This window comes from Corythoichthys intestinalis, chromosome 11 (assembly GCF_030265065.1).
Source record: "Corythoichthys intestinalis isolate RoL2023-P3 chromosome 11, ASM3026506v1, whole genome shotgun sequence".
NCBI classification, from domain to species: Eukaryota; Metazoa; Chordata; class Actinopteri; order Syngnathiformes; family Syngnathidae; genus Corythoichthys; species Corythoichthys intestinalis.
Window position 1 is genome coordinate 22,464,776 of NC_080405.1, and position 15,851 is coordinate 22,480,626.

General features: G+C 40.3%; 2 protein-coding genes across 2 annotated transcripts in view; one reads left to right on the forward strand and one right to left on the reverse strand.

Moving 5' to 3' along the window:
- Positions 1–3,893, forward strand: part of slc43a1a (solute carrier family 43 member 1a) — a 50,277-nt gene extending 46,384 nt beyond the window's left edge. Inside the window, exons 14-15 of the mRNA XM_057849633.1 lie at positions 39–162; positions 2,161–3,893. Of these exons, the coding sequence (XP_057705616.1) occupies positions 39–162; positions 2,161–2,358 (322 nt within the window). The 3' untranslated portion in view covers positions 2,359–3,893. The remainder of the gene's footprint in view (positions 1–38; positions 163–2,160) is intronic.
- Positions 3,894–4,177: 284 nt separating this feature from the next.
- On the reverse strand, positions 4,178–15,777 carry med19a (mediator complex subunit 19a). Its single transcript, XM_057849639.1, has 6 exons — positions 15,457–15,777; positions 14,853–14,975; positions 12,864–12,997; positions 10,717–10,813; positions 10,535–10,632; positions 4,178–4,706 (listed from the first exon to the last, which is right to left on the reverse strand). Exons 1-6 carry the CDS (start codon positions 15,674–15,676, stop codon positions 4,641–4,643), a joined length of 738 nt encoding a protein of 245 aa, XP_057705622.1. The 5' UTR covers positions 15,677–15,777; the 3' UTR covers positions 4,178–4,640.
- Positions 15,778–15,851: the final 74 nt, after the last annotated feature.

Below are 15,851 nucleotides of genomic sequence, written 5' to 3' on the forward strand. Positions count from 1 at the left end.
AGAATTTAGATAACCGTGCATTGTCTCACTCCTCATAGATACCCGTCCAACCACTTCGGCACACTGACAGGCCTCCAGTCCTTTATCAGCGCCTTGGTGGCCTTGCTCCAGCAGCCACTTTTCATCGCCATGGTCGGCCCACTCAAAGGCAACCCCCACTGGGTGAGCACACACACTTGATGGGTTTTGTTGTTAAACAATAAACACGAAGTCCAGCCCCCAAATAAGAGTATAATATGATATGATATAGAAATGTCTTTATTTATTTTGCCTGCAATTAAATACACAAAAGAGAATGGGAAAAAAATTAAATCATCATAATTTTACACAAAACTCCAAGAATGGGCCGGACAAAAGTATTGGCAACCTCAACCTAACACTTGGTAGCACAACCTTTAGACAAAATAAATGTGAGTAACCGCTTCCGGTATCCATCAGTGAGTTTCTTATATTGCTCTGCTGGAATTTGGGATCATTCTTTTTTGGCCAACTGCTCCAGGTCTCTTAGATTTGAAGGGTGTTTTCTCCAAACTGCCATTTTCAGATCTCTCCACAGGTGTTCTATGGCAGGGGTTTTCAACCCAGTCCTCAAGGCACACTGTGGGTCCTGGTTTTTGTTCCAGCCGATCCAGCAGAGACAGTTGAACCAATGAGGCTTCTGCTAAAACAAGCCACACCTGACTGCAATCAACTGATTGCACTTGTAAAACACCAGATTGGGGAAAAAGTGTTGTCATCTTGTTTGGTAAGAATGAAATCCTGCACCCACAGTGTGCCTTAGTGGAATAGGTTGGGAACCCCTGTTCTATGGGATTCAGGTCTGGACTCATTGCTGGCCAATTTAGAAGTCTCCTGTGCTTTCTCTCAAACCATTTTCCTGTGCTTTTTGAAGTGTGTTTTGGGTCATTGTCCAGCTGGAAGACCCATGACCTCTGAGGGAAACTTTCTCACACTAGGCCCTACATTATGCTGCAAAAGTTGTTGGTAGTCTTCAGACTTCATAATGCCATACACATTGTCAAGCAGCCCAGTGCCAGAGGCAGCAAAGCAACCCTAAAACATCAGGGAACCGCTGCCATGTTTGACTGCGGGGACCGTGTTCTTTTCTTTGAAGACCTCGTATTTTTCCCTGTAAACTTTATGTCGATGCCTTTTCCCAAAAAGCTCTACTTTTGTCTCATCTGACCAGAGAACATTCTTCCAAAACGTTTTTGGCTTTCTCAGGCAAGTTTTGGCAAACTCCAGCCTGGCTTTTTTATGTCTCTGGGTCAGAGGTGGGGTTTCCCTTGGTATCCTTCTGTAGTGTCCCTTTTTTTTCAGACGCCGATGGATAGTACGGGTTGACACTGTTGTACCCTCTGACTGCAGGACAGCTTGAACTTGTTTGGATGTTAGTCGAGGTTCTTTATCCACCATACGCATAATCTTCCGTTGAAATTTCTTGCCAATGTTTCTTTTCCGTCCACATCTAGGGAAGTTAGCCACAGTGCCATGGGCTTTACACTTATTGATGACACTGCGCACGGTAGACACAAGAACATTCCGGTCTTTGGAGATGGACTTGTAGCCTTGAGATTGCCCATGCTCACAATTTTGCTCCTCAAGTCCTCAGAATCTTCCTTGGTCTTCTTTTTCTCCATGCTCAATGTGGTACATACAGTGACACAGGACAGAGGTTGAGCCAACTTTAATACATTTTAACTGGTTGCAAGTGTGATTTAGTTATTGCCACCACCTGTGCCACAGGTAAGCAATAGGTGTTGTTAATTACACAAATTAGAGAAGTATCACATGATTTTTCAAAGAGTGCCAATACTTTTGTCCGGCCCCTTTTTGGAGTTCTGTGTAAAATAATGATTGTTTTTTTTCCCCCCATTCTCTTTTGTGTTTTTTCATTGCAAGCGAAATCAATGAAGATATTACTACCAAAGCATTTGTAATTGCAATAATTTTCTGGGAGAAATTGAGCATTATCTGACAGAATTTCAGGGGTGCCAATACTTTTGGCCAGCAGTGTAGAACTAACAAGTACAGTATATACATTGTGTCTGGAGTGAATGAGGTTTTTTTTCTCATGTAAAACGCGCCTTGGCTCGATAAAAGACAGGAAACACAAAACTAACAAATGTGACTAAACACAAAACTTTCTATTATCCACAGATCAACATTGGCTTGCTGATACTCTCATTAGCTGGCTTCCTGTTGCCTGGCTACCTCTTCTTCCACCGCAGATCCCTGGTGAGGGAAAAAGAGGCCCGAGACAAGAGGGCTGCCGGCCAAGAGATGCAAGCGCTCAACCACGCGGAGGCCAACGGTTACAAGCACCACGGCAACGGGCAGGCGGCTGTCGAGGCTTAAAACTCACCAACAGAAGCGTGCATTTAAAGAATTATAGGATTTATTTTTGTGCGTGCCTTCATAATAAGCAGCAATATGTCCAATGTTTTTTGGGTCACTTTAAACTTTATCATAAAGACAATAGAAGCCGTCCCTCGGTCTCCCTGGCTCGCCGCCTATGCTTTGCATTGACTGAGAGTATAAGCCACGTTCACACTGTGTTGCGATGTGGGCGTGAAGTGTGTCAGCATTTGTTTTTATTTATTGGGGTTGATGTCACAGAGCCAAATGAGCGAGATCCAAAGCCATACATGTGTTCTACTTAACACAACGCACACCCTAGTGTGGCCTCGCCGTTAGACCGCGGATGTCACGGTACTTGAAACACTTGAATCGAGTTTTCGTAGACGAATCCTTGTAATCCTCGCTAACACCAAAGAGCAGCTTGGACAATAGTAGAATCAATTTTTCAGTATTGTTCAGAGAAGTTTTTTAGTGCATTATGACTATTAATCATGCTGTTTCAAATTTAATAATGTCGTGAAAGTAGGAAATACGATCAAATAACATTCAACTGCAAGATAGGTTTGGTTGTAGAGACACCATATCTACCTCCTCCATTTCAATATTTCGTACTGTCTCTCTGCAGCCAACTGCATCATCTGTCCACCTTTTTTTTTTTTTGTAGGAAATCCTGCCCCAACCAGTAACACACCCACCCAAAAAATGTCATCAGTGCATCGTTTTCTCATTGCGCTTTCATGTTGGTCAAAGCGGAGTCGACTTTTAAACATAGGAATCCCAGACTGATTATTCAATTCTAACACAGTGTGTGCCATTGTTGTTAAACACTTTGTACTGCTTTATGCACAGAAATGAAATAGTGTGTGTATAAAATATGTATTTAAAGTGTATTTTTATACTATAGCTGCAGTAGAATTCAAAAGGGAAGCATTTGTTGGACCAGCAAATGTTTTGTTGCGTACCATGATGATTGCTTGCGTAAGCATTGCTCTACGTTGCTTTTCTTGTCATGTCGTGTTGATTCGCGAGTAACAATCCTGCCAAAATAATTGACTTTCTGTAAATAGCCTTGAGGCATGTGCTGTATTTTATTATATATTCGACTTGCTTTACTATATTTGGTGTGTCCAGTTTGTTGCAGTGTACAAGAAGATACTTGCTTTGCTTCATATTTTGTCAAGTTTTATGAGATTGGATGATGATCATTCAAATTCTACACTGCAACTTTAGACTTATGCAATCACTTTGTAAAAGATGATTTGTCTTGACGTTCATTTCAGGGTCACCACAGGTTGATTGTATGGTTTCTCTTAGATGTGATGCATTTATTTACCGTTTTTCCTGTTTCTCAATATATACAATAGTCTATTTTTCTAAGCTTAGTGCCTTTCCCTAACATTTGGCTGAATTGCAATGCTTGAACTGGAAGACCAAAACTGTCCAGACATAAATCCAATGTATTAAGGACCATAACAACGTCAAGGTGGCCAGAACCACTTGCATTTGAAAAAAAAAAAAAAAAAGACATCAAATACCCCAATGAATGCATCTTCTTGAGTGGTTTTAATCATTCCTGCAGTCTGTGAACCTAATTTGGAACGCTAAATCAGATATGTGCATCATTCATAAAAATGCATTTTTTCGGGTTTAAGCCTGGTAGGAGAGGTTTTGCACATGAACATCTTTGTCATCACCTTTGTATATTATCACACACAGTTGCCTATGTAATAACTGCTGAAATGAATTAATCCTAGATACAACGATCATTTTCACCAGCATGTGCATTTTATAAATAAATACATGAATGAAATAAAACTTTGTGTAAAAGAGGTTTTATTTACAATAGCTCCAAAACATGTTAGCCAATAGATTCACAGCAAAGTGGCTCAGTGTCACTGTCTGCACAGTCAAGACAAAAGTCATTCATACCTGGTCAAATTTGTATTCAACTTGTTTAAAAAAAAATACATTTTGGGCTTAACTGTGCATGCCTAGTCATCTTGTTGAGAAATCCATTCCATGGCATTGGTTGGGGCGAGCAATGAAAATTGTAACAAAAGTTTGCGTTGGAAATAGAAACATTTTTACAACATAGAGACAAAGCTGGATAGCTTTGTCCTCATCATTTAAAGGAGTCCAAAGTGTCGTGCCCACAGCTCTTGAATGCATGACAAAGTTTGTAGTTTCCAGTCGATCTGCTCTTCCACAACAGCATATTTTCTATCAATACAGACTTATATACAAGCCGCCACTCAAGACTCAGACGCGTGGGCTCGGGCCTATCTGAGGCTGTTGCTGTTGGTCTGTGAGCCGGCCAGACCAGTGTGATCAGGGCTGTGTCGGTTCTGTAGAAAAATGGGAGTATATCAATAACAACGTCACTGAAGAGTACCAAAGAGCACCCCATTATTTTATACCGAGAGATCAAACATCAGACATAATTTTTTAGTTTTATATCTGGGTGTTAAACTAAAAGTATATTCGATTCAATTCAATAAACTTTATTCATCCCTTGGAAGAGTTCCCTCAGGGAAATTTTGTGATATTACGTCACGCAATTCTCGTATCGGTTCAAAATCCGTCTGTATCGATCCTTACATGTGTGTTTTTGTTGGAAATTAACAATTAAGTGGCAGCACTTCTACTCCCGTCCACTAGTTGCAGTGTGCAACAGCATTGCCTTGCAGTCTGCTGAAGTAACAACATTAGATTAATCCGAGTACAGAGATTCTAGTGGTTGGTCGCCATTACTGGGGTGTTTAAACACAGCCCAGTGTCAGTCAATGTAAACAGTAACATTATCTGCTGTTGGTTGTGTGCGGCATACAGTGGGGAGAACAAGTATTTGATACACTGCCGATTTTGCTGGTTTTCCCACTTACAAGCCATGTAGAGGTCTGTAATTTGTATCATAAGTTCTCTTCAACTGTGAGGGACGGAATCTGATACAAAAATCCAGAAAATCACAATGTATAATTTTTAAATAATAAATTTGTATTTAACTGCATGAAATAAGTATTTGATACATTACCAACTAGTAAATATTTTGGCTCTCAGTTCTTTTTTAAGAACCCATCCTGTTCTCCACTCATTACCGGAAGTAATTGCACCTGTTTGAACTTGTTACCTGTATAAAAGACACCTGTTCACATGCTCAAACAAACAAACTCCAACCTCTCCACAACGGCCAAGACCTAAGAGCTGTGTAAGGACATCAGGGATAAAATAATAGACCTACACAAGGCTGGGATGGACGACAGGAAAAAAAACAAGCAGCTTGGTGAGAAGGTAACAACTGTTGGAGCGATTATTAGAAAATGGAAGAAGTTAAGTTGATGGTCAATCTGCCTCGTTCTGGGGCTCCATGCAAGATCTCACCTCACTGATCATGAGGAAGGTGAGGGATCAGCCCAAAACTACACGGCAGGACCTGGTCAATGACCTGAAGAGAGCTGGAACCACAGTCTCGAAGAAAACCATCGGAAACACATTACGCCGTCATGGATTAAAATCCTACAGCGCACGCAAGGTCCCGCTGCTGAAGCCAGTGCATGTCCAGACACCTCTGAGGTTTGCCATTGACCATCTGGATGATCCAGAGGAGCAATGGGAGAAGATCATGTGGTCGGATGAGACCAAAATTGAACTTTTTTGTCTAAACTCGGCTCGTTGTGTTTGGAGGAAAAAGAAGGATGAGTACAACCCCAAGAACACCATCCCAACTGTGAAACATGGAGGAGGAAACATCATTTTTTGGGGGCTGCTTCTCCGCCAAGTGTACAGGACGACTGCACCGTATTGAGGGGAGGAAGGATAGGGCTATGTATCACCAGATCTTGGCTGATAACCTCTTTCCCTCAGTGAGAGCCCTGAAGATGGGTCGTGGCTGGGTCTTCCAGCATGACAACGACGCAAAGCACACAGCCAAGGCAACTAAAGAGTGGCTCCGTAAGAAGCATCTTAAGGTCCTGGAGTGGCCTAGCCAGTCACCAGATCTGAACCCCATAGAAAATCTATGGAGGGAGCTAAAAGTCCGTGTTGCCCGGCAGCAGCCCCGAAACCTGAAGGCTCTGGAGAAGATCTGCATGGAGGAGTGGGCCAAAATCCCTGCTGCAGTGTGTGCAAACCTTGTCAAGGACTACAGGAAACGTTTGGTATCTGTAATAGCAAACAAAGGTTTCTGGACCAAATATTAAGTTATTTCATTCAATTAAATGCAAATTTATTATTTAAAAATCATACACCGTGATTTTCTGTTTCTTTGTATTAGATTCCGTCCCTCACAGTTGAAGAGAACTTATGATACAAATTACAGACCTCTACATGCTTTGCAAGTGGGAAAACCAGCAAAATCGGCAGTGTATCAAATACTTGGTTCTCCCCACTGTACTTCAGCAATGACGGACGGGGTAATTCCGGTCGTTTTGCTCGGATTAGTCCTTTCGTAAATCTGAAATTTGGGCTCATTTTGGCTTTTACTGCAAAAATGGAGGCATGGACTATTTAGAAACCTGATTTAAGCAGGTTTAGACTAAAGCCGGTTTGCACTAAAAAGAGAATGTTTTACTGGAAGCCATATGTTGTTAAAAAGTAAAACGAAAACATTTGTATTTGAGTGCTGGATGAGGTTTAAAGAATAAATTGATATAAATGTACTTTTAGGCATATGCGGAGATTGAGGGGAGGGAGGTGGTGCAATGCCCTCCCTAGAGGCCCAAAAATTTCACAGCATGTAACTGACTTTCCCCATACATATATGGCGGAAAACACAGACAATGCTAGAAAAGCAGTTTCTGCTCTTGCACCCCTCTTTAAAATAGGCTGCTGTATTTTAAGCCATAACAACTGTTGTGTTTGGTAAAACAATATGTCTATATTCTGCCATAGCAGTTTCAAGGCGCATTATGCCCCCGGACTATTTTTTAATTTTTTCCGGTTTACCCTGGAGACTCCCGTTTACAGTCACCGCGCAACCGCTTTTGTTTTAACCCAGCCATAAAAAGAAGGTAAGTAATTATTTATTATTCGAAATGTCTATCATTTTAGCTTTAAATCATTAATTGATGTCTAATATTTAGTTATGAATGCTCCAAACAAAGTTTCGTTGGGCTTTTTGTAACAATGACAAATATTCTGAATCTGGCAAAAAAAAAAAAAAAAAAAAAAAAACTTTAAAAAACTATTCACTCGCATTCTCTGAAATAGATTACGTCACAATGAAAAAAATAGTGTCTGTAAATAGGCCCTGGATATACCTCATAACTATCGCTTGTATTTTTTTGTAACTGTCTCATTTTCCCCGATATTTTAGATCAGGGGTCCCCATTGACCGGGCCACGGACCGGTACCGAATTTGGTAATGGGCCGTGCAGAAATAATAAATAATTTATTAACGACTGCATTCTGGCCGATTGACTTTGGCCTGTGCCGCATAACACACCAATATCCCTGTCTACTCTAGACATACAACTACAGGATAGGAGGTCGTCATAGAAATGCATTGATTGGACTGTTAGCAGTACATCTTGTTTTGATATCTATGCGCGCTTGGCCTCGATAATAACATATGACGTAAGTCGTCGCCCATCACATTTGTTCCCGGAAATAATTAGCCCACACTAGAATGACTGAAAAACAGATGTCTTTGGACAGATTTTTTACGGTGAAAAGCGAACCTGACGAGCCAGAAGATGAGCCTACAACCTCGAAGAAAACAAAATCTTGCTACTTCCCAATCACTTAAGACCCAAGAACTGCGAAGGAGTGATTCGTGACCCGTATGTGAATAAACCAAGTGATTCGAGCATGTCTGTGCAACAGGAATTATCAGCTTGTAGAGATCGCAAATCACGGCGACTTTAAACCTACGTTTTAGACAACTCTACCGAGGTTCTGTTTTAAAGTCATTTCGGAATATCCTGACATCACTACAAGAGCAATGAAAACGGTGCTACAATTTCCAACATCATATCTTTGTGAAGCGGGCTTCTCTCACTCTCCCATCACGGGACCATCTCGTTTCAACGAAACAAGCTCAGGCTAATCACTGATTCTGCGGGTGAGTTGTATTTTCCCCGCACTTAACACGATAGGGCTAAAAACAAATGTTATTTTATATTTGCTGTATTTTTCTGCCGCACATTGCCGGTGTTCTGACAAATTTGGCATGCGCGTAACGTTAAAAATGACCGCGAATGCAGCGATTCCAAAGTACACACTACAAACGTTTGCCATGCTAGCTGTACACAACAACTGCATGCAGCTCTCTCTCTTAACGACTTCACCGTGTCGTTAAGCATTAATTTATGCCATTTTCGTGTTGCACATGTATGTTTCTGATGTAAATAGTTATTTAATAACATTGAGAGTCCAAGTGAATATAAAAGAGGGCTTTTTTCACCACCACAAAAGCTTTGAGAGCAAAATTTAATAAGGGTGCAAAATTTGACAGAACACCAGTCCATGGGGGAAAAAAAAAAAAAAAAAAATCAGACCGGTGCGTGATGCAAAAAAGGTTGGGGGACCCCTGTTTTAGATGATCAATTGAAACAAAAAAAAAAAAAGAGGAAAAAAAAAAAAAAAACGTTTAAAAGGGTAAATATCTGAAAAAGATACATCTCGACCAGTCGATGTCTGTGATTTGTGCATTGCGATCTTTGTTATATTACCGTGTTCCACCCATAAAATCCCCACGAAGTCCGGCTGTGGCTATTCACAGCTGTGTCTTGACAATCGCTACAGAGAGTTTTGGGATCGAAATAAGGTAGTAAGAGGCGATAATATCTCGTCAAAAATCATGGTGTCTTTAATCATGCTCTCACCTCGAGTTACCGGAAAGCCACAAAAGACATAAATTGCAATTGAACACTAGTGAGAGAATTATGGACGCAGCAGGCTAACTGACAAGTGTGCTGTCCATTATCTTTTTGACCCTTGTTGCCATTTAGAACTTTAGATTGCTTATTATTAGGGCTGTCAAACGATTAAAAATTTTAATCGAGTTAATTACAGCTTAAAAATTAATTGTAATTAATCTTAATTCAAACCATCTATAAAATATGCCATATTTTTCTGTAAATTATTGTTGGAATGGAAAGATAAGACACAAGATGGATGTATACGTTCAACATACGGTACATAAGTACTGTATTTGTTTCTCATAACAATAAATCAACAGGATGGAATTAACATTATTAACATTCTGTTAAAGCGATCCATGGATAGAAAGACTTGTAGTTCTTCAAAGATAAATGTTAGTACAAGTTATAGAAATTTTATATTAAAACCCTCTTAATATTTTCGTTTTAATAAAATTTGTAAAATTTTCAATCAAAAAATAAACTAGTAGCCCGCCACTGTTGATATCAATAATTACACAATGCTCTTTGGTGCGTAAGCCCATAAAATCAGTCGCACCCAAGCGCCAGCAGAGGTCGACAAAACTCCAAAAAAACACAAGTAACAAGTTGGCATTGCACTGTGCTGTCATTTTAATCTGTTTGAGCGGCGCATGTGCGTTAATTGCGTCAAATATTTTAACGTGATTGATTTAAAAAATTAATTACCGCCCGTTAACGCGATAATTTTGACTGCCCTTATTATAGGATGATACTAATGTATTGGATACATTAGATGCTTAAATCATAAAGCCGAGGTCCTAGGCTTCAAGGCTAAATACAATAGTGTTATGTAGTCATATTTATGTTCCCTTTATGCATATGGAGCCTTTTATTTTCAGTATCTTGCATTCAAATTCTTTAATCATAATTGAAAAAATATTTTAAAAGCCCACTGCAAAAATTTAAATGTTATGATATTGGAGTTTAACCCCTAAAATTCCCCTTAAAAATGTTTCTTGGCACTGAATAAAATTAAGCCAAATCAAAAAATGTATGCAATAAAGTTATCATTAACTACACAGCTACGTAACTCCCCGTTTAGCCAATTTTATTTACAAAACAAAACACAGGGCTAAATTAAATCTATCTTTACTCACACACCAATTTCCTTTATTATTGTACATCACTCACGTCTTAGTGCATGCATATTGATTATCAAAGGCTTGAGTAGACAAAGGAGGGTCATCCTGAAGTGTTCGTTATTTATTATGTACCAGGATGGGTGTCCAAAATCGTTATCATATCATTACGACCTTAGTAGTCTTGTTTCTTACCTTCTTCTTTTTCTTGTCTTTCTTTTTCTTCTTGCGATCGGGATCATCATCCCTCTTTTTCTTCTTCTTCTTGGGATCGGTGTCTGAAGGCGTTTCCGCTGTGTAGCAGATGTTCCAGATGCAAAGGCATCTTAAAAACATGGATCATGTCTGAGAGAGCTCATGTGCGGTGGATGTGCTACCTTGAGGTAATGGGTCCTGCGGGCGATGGTTTTTGTGCTTGTGCTTGCTCTTCTTCTTTGGTGGCTGTATATGCATCAGTCGGTATTGTTCTGGAAGCTGAAAAAGACACAGACACATCAAACACTGTACAAGTTATCACTAATCTAATACCATCCACCATAATATATGTTTACGTGTCAACAGGACACAAACTGCTGCTTTCATTAGTGGATGTGTTAATATTGTACTGTAATTAAAAAAAAGTTTTAAAAAAACATTCTGTAGCGCATGTTAATTCAGATTGTGGCAACCCATAGGGCAACCTTAAGCCAATGGGAGGCAAGAAACATTTTAGAAGTGTAGCAAAATGGAGGGCTATTCATGATGCTCCAACCACTTGCTAATCATTTGACTGATGATGTGCTGTATCCCGACTGCTATATTGCTGTCGGAACTTGATAGCTTTATCTTTACCAGCGTACACGGAGCTTAAGGGGGGGGGGGGGGGGGGGGTTAGGGTGTCAGGGGGTTGAGGAGCATAGTCCCTCCCCCCCGGTGGCCGACACATGTCAATTCACGGAATTGTCTTTCGTTATATGAATTTAAAATTAAGACTTTGCTGGTAAAATGTCTATAAAAGCTGTAAAGCAATTAAAAAAAAAAAAAAAAAAAAAAAAAAAATTATAATGGTTCTAAATAGGGTCGTTCCGATCATGTTTTTTTTGCTCCCGATCCGATCGTTTTAGTTTGAGTATCTGCCGATCCCGATATTTCCCGATCCGATTGCTTTTTTTTTTTGCTCCCGATTCAATTTCAATCATTCCTGATAATTTTCCCCGATCATATACATTCTGGCAACGCATTAAGAAAAAAATGAATAAAACTCGGACGAATATATACATTCAACATACAGTACATAAGTACTGTATTTGTTTATTATGACAATAAATCCTCAAGATGGCGTTTACATTATTAACATTCTTTCTGTGAGAGGGATCCACGGATAGAAAGACTTGTAATTCTTAAAGGATAAATGTGACTTTGTATATTGTGACTAAATATTGCCATCTAGTGTATTTGTTGAGCTTTCAGTAAATGATACTGTAGCCATTTAACTTCTGCCCAAATGCATGATGGGAAGTGCAACCATGACTGTGCATAGTGGTACCAATTGATATATCTTCTCTGCGTTGGGAAATAATATAGGGTGTTAAGAAGAAGATCAATTACTACCTTTCTTCCCCACATTGCTTCCCACGATTATTCTAATAGTTGGGAGAGGGATTGTAAGGCTTTACCCATTCAAATAAAGGCTCCAAAGGCTGCCAAAATTCACTCTACTCATTATACGCTGCCTTTTAGCTCTATATACTGTATGGGTAAAACGGCGCCATTATAGATTGTACGCGACAATGCGTGAGTGGTTCGTGCAGCGCATGCGTTAATTGCCTTAAATATTGTAACGTGATAAATGTAAAAAATATTAATTCTCGCCCTTAACGCGATAAATTTGATAACCCTACGTTAAGCTTAAACTAAAGACTCTGGAAGAGTGTAACACATTATCTCTGTAATGTTAAATACAATTAGAAAAAGATTTAATTAAAAAATATATATATATTAAAAAAAGGCATGTCCGATATTTTTTTGCTGATTCTGATACTTTGAAAATGACGTGATCGGACCCGATCGACATCTCTAGTTCTAAATTATTTTTCAAATAGATCTTGTGACTAGCACCTTAGAGACAGGCATTTGCTTTGCTTAGCCAAAACCACCTGAGGACAGAAGAGGAAAGATGGATATACTTAATTTTTTTCAAACCTAACTCAAAAGCATAGCTGTCCTAAGCAGCCTGATTTAAAATTCCCCTAAAAAACATTATGGGAAACAAAAAAAATGCTCAATTTCAATGCATTATTATAAATATTCCAGGCTGGAATATTCAGTCAAAAAGGATGCGGCGTCTACTTCTAGACTAGGCAAGACAGAAAAATGCGAGCTCACATGCACACACACAGATGGGTTGCCTGTATGTACGAGCTTGGGCTAAGCTACTATCAGAGCATAAAGCTTGTAAGTTATTTTATTGCCGATACTGCGTTTCGGAGTCATCAACATGTTTTGCCCTCCGCCGCCACAAAAATCAAACTCTGCCTATGTTTACCGGGCCTGTGTGTAGTCTGAAGCCTGTTAGCAATGCGCCGGTGAGCGGACTGAACGAGTTTCCGGAGACTGGTGGCTTATCGATCAGCGATCGCAGTGAGCTCCCATCTTGATTCCCGGGACAGTCAATCATACCTGGGACAAAGAAGAGAAAAGGTTACCCATTCAAAGTGAGCACACAGATACAATGGCCTGGTGAGAATGGGTTCATTTTCTGTTCCTTCCATGTCTCAGGCAACAGAGCTTGATAAATGCTTGCAAAGATGACAAACATTTCAGATAATCATGCATTTAAGTTAATCCTTCCCGTTGATACACTGCTGGCCAAAAGTATTGGCACCCCTGCAATTCTGTCAGATAATGCACAATTGTTCCCAGAAAATGATTGCAACTACAAATGCATTTGTAGTAATATCTTCATTTATTTTGCTTGCAAGGAAAAAAAAAAAATACACCAAACTTCAAAAATGGGCCGGACAAAAGTATTGGCACCCTCAGCCTAATACTTGGTAGCACAACCTCTAGACAAAATAACTGCAAACAACCGCTTGCGGTATCCATCAATGAGTTTCTTACAATGCTCTGCTGGAATTTTAGACCATTCTTCTTTGGCCAATTGCTCCAGGTCTCTGAGATTTGAAGGGTGCCTTCTCCAAACTGTCATTTTCAGATCTCTCCACTGTTGTTCTATGGGATTTAGGTTTGGACTAATTGCTGGCCACTTTACAAGTCTCCAGTGTGTTCTCTCAAACCATTTTCTAGTGCTTTTTGAAGTGTTTTGGGTCATTGTCCTGCTGGAAGACCCATGACCTCTGAGAGACCCAGCTTTCTCATACTGTGCCCTACATTATGCTGCAAAATTTGTTGGTAGTCTTCAAACTTCATTATGCAATGCACACGGTCAAGCAGTCCAGTTCCAGAGGCAGCAAAGCAACCACAAAACATCAAGGAACCTTCGCCAAGTTTGACAATGTGGACAGTGTTCTTTTATTTGAAGGCCTCATTTCCCCCCCCTGAAAACTCTTATTATGTTGATGCCTTTTCCCAAAAAGCTCTACTTTTGTCTCATCTGACTAGAGACCATTCTTCCAAAATGTTTTTGGCTTTCTCTGGTATTTTTTGCCAACTCCAGCCTGGCTTTTTTATGTTTCTGGGTCAGAAGTGGGGTCTTCCTGGGTATCCTACCACAGAGTCCCTTTTCACTCAGACGCTGACGGATAGTATGGGTTGAGACTGTTGTACCCTCGGACTGCAGGACAGCTTGAACTTGTTTGGATATTGGTCGAGGTTCTTTATCCACCATCCACACAATCTTTTGTCGAAATCTCTCGTCAATTTTTTCCCCCGTCCACATATAGGGAGGTTAGCCACAGTGCCATGGGCTTTACACTTATTGATGACACTGCGCATGGTAGACACAGGAATATTCAGGTCTTTGGAGATGGACTTGTGGCCTTGAGATTGCCCATGCTACCTCACAATTTTGCTTCTCAAGTCCTCAGACAGTTATTTGGTCTTCTTTTTCTCCATGCTCAATGTGGTACACACAAGGACACAGGACAGTGGTTGAGTCAACTTCAATCCATTTTAACTGGCTGCACGTGTGATTTAGTTACTGCCACCACCTGTTATGTGCCACAGGTAGGTAACAGGTGTCGTTAATGACACAAATTAGAGAAGCAGCACATGATTTTTTAAAGGGTGCCAGTACTTTTGTCTGGCCCATTTTTGGAGTTTTGTGTAAAATTATAATGATTTAAACACCCCCCCCCCCCCCCCCCCATTCTCTTTTGTGCTTTTTCATTGCGAGCAAAATAAATGAAGCTATTACTCCCAAAGCATTTATAATTGCAATTTGCAATCATTTCCTGGGAGAAATTGAGCATTATCACACAGAATTGCAGGTGTGCCAATACTTTTGGCCAGCAGTGTAGGTTAATGTTTTTGACTTTCAGTGAGTAGTGTCTGTATGAGGCATTCTATGACCCACCTGGTAACTCTGGTAGAAAGTTGCTGAGCTTCTCCTTCACTTTCTTCCCACAAAATTTGTTGTAGGCATGTTCCAGGTTGTAGTGCGTGATTAGGTTGGTATTCCCAGTCAACTCGTTTCCAACTAAACAAAACATGTTCACATTAACTAAATGGCCGCCACTGATGGAGATAGACGTCCAAATCCAATTTGACTGGTGAGCCCGCCAGTTAAATTGGAGTGGACGTTTATCGCCGTCAATGGCAGTGAAACATTATTCCTCAATGCCAGCCATCCATGTTGAAATAATTTCGAGTCTATTAGTGCCAAATGCAGAGTGAGTTGATGCACCATCTACTGAACTTTTGGATAATTATACACTGCTAGCTTTCGACGACACATCTGGATGAAAAATAGTGGATGCCTAAAACAGCTACGTAGTTTAACATATATGAAAGTGAAAATTGCAGCGTATCACGTCATTTGTTTTGAAGGTCCAAGAATCTGCTTGCCTGACGTTAGCTGCCTTAGCATAAACTACTTTTCATTAAGCGTCGGTTATTGACATCATCTCGCTGAACTCATAGCAGTCAAATTAAACAAAGGAAGTAGAATAATACAATACCAGGTAGTTCTCGGAGTAAGTAGAAGGGTTCATTCATAGCTCCAGATTTCCTTAGAGGAGGCCCCTCATCCCCGAGCTGTGGTGGCATCTGGCCCGCCACGGAGACTTGATTTTGCGGGAGAGGCGGCGGGGGTTTCCCGGGACCAAATCCCAGGGACGACGAACCGGGTGGTCCCTGGGTTTCATTTTGACCAAATAAAGTTGAAAATATTTCTGTCATACCCGGCACTAATATTATAATAGCTGTAAACAACGGCTTCTACGGGTTTACTAAAGTGTCGCTTCCCATTGAAGTATCTCTTTGTGACGTTTGGACGTAATGCCTTGACTAAACGGGCCGAATACCGTAATGCTTGGTCAGTGTGAGCATTAAATAATACAAACCAAAAAAGCAC

What these genes read in the sequence shown, in the direction of transcription:
- med19a (XM_057849639.1), bottom strand. Translation starts at nt 15,676, where the DNA reads ATGACAGAAATATTTTCAACTTTATTTGGTCAAAATGAAACCCAGGGA. An exon ending in CTTACTCCGAGAACTACCTG is followed by an intron (nt 14,976 to 15,456) that starts GTATTGTATTAT and finishes TGTTTTGTTTAG; the next exon opens with TTGGAAACGAGTTGACTGGG. An exon ending in GCAGGACCCATTACCTCAAG is followed by an intron (nt 10,633 to 10,716) that starts GTAGCACATCCA and finishes TCTGCTACACAG; the next exon opens with CGGAAACGCCTTCAGACACC.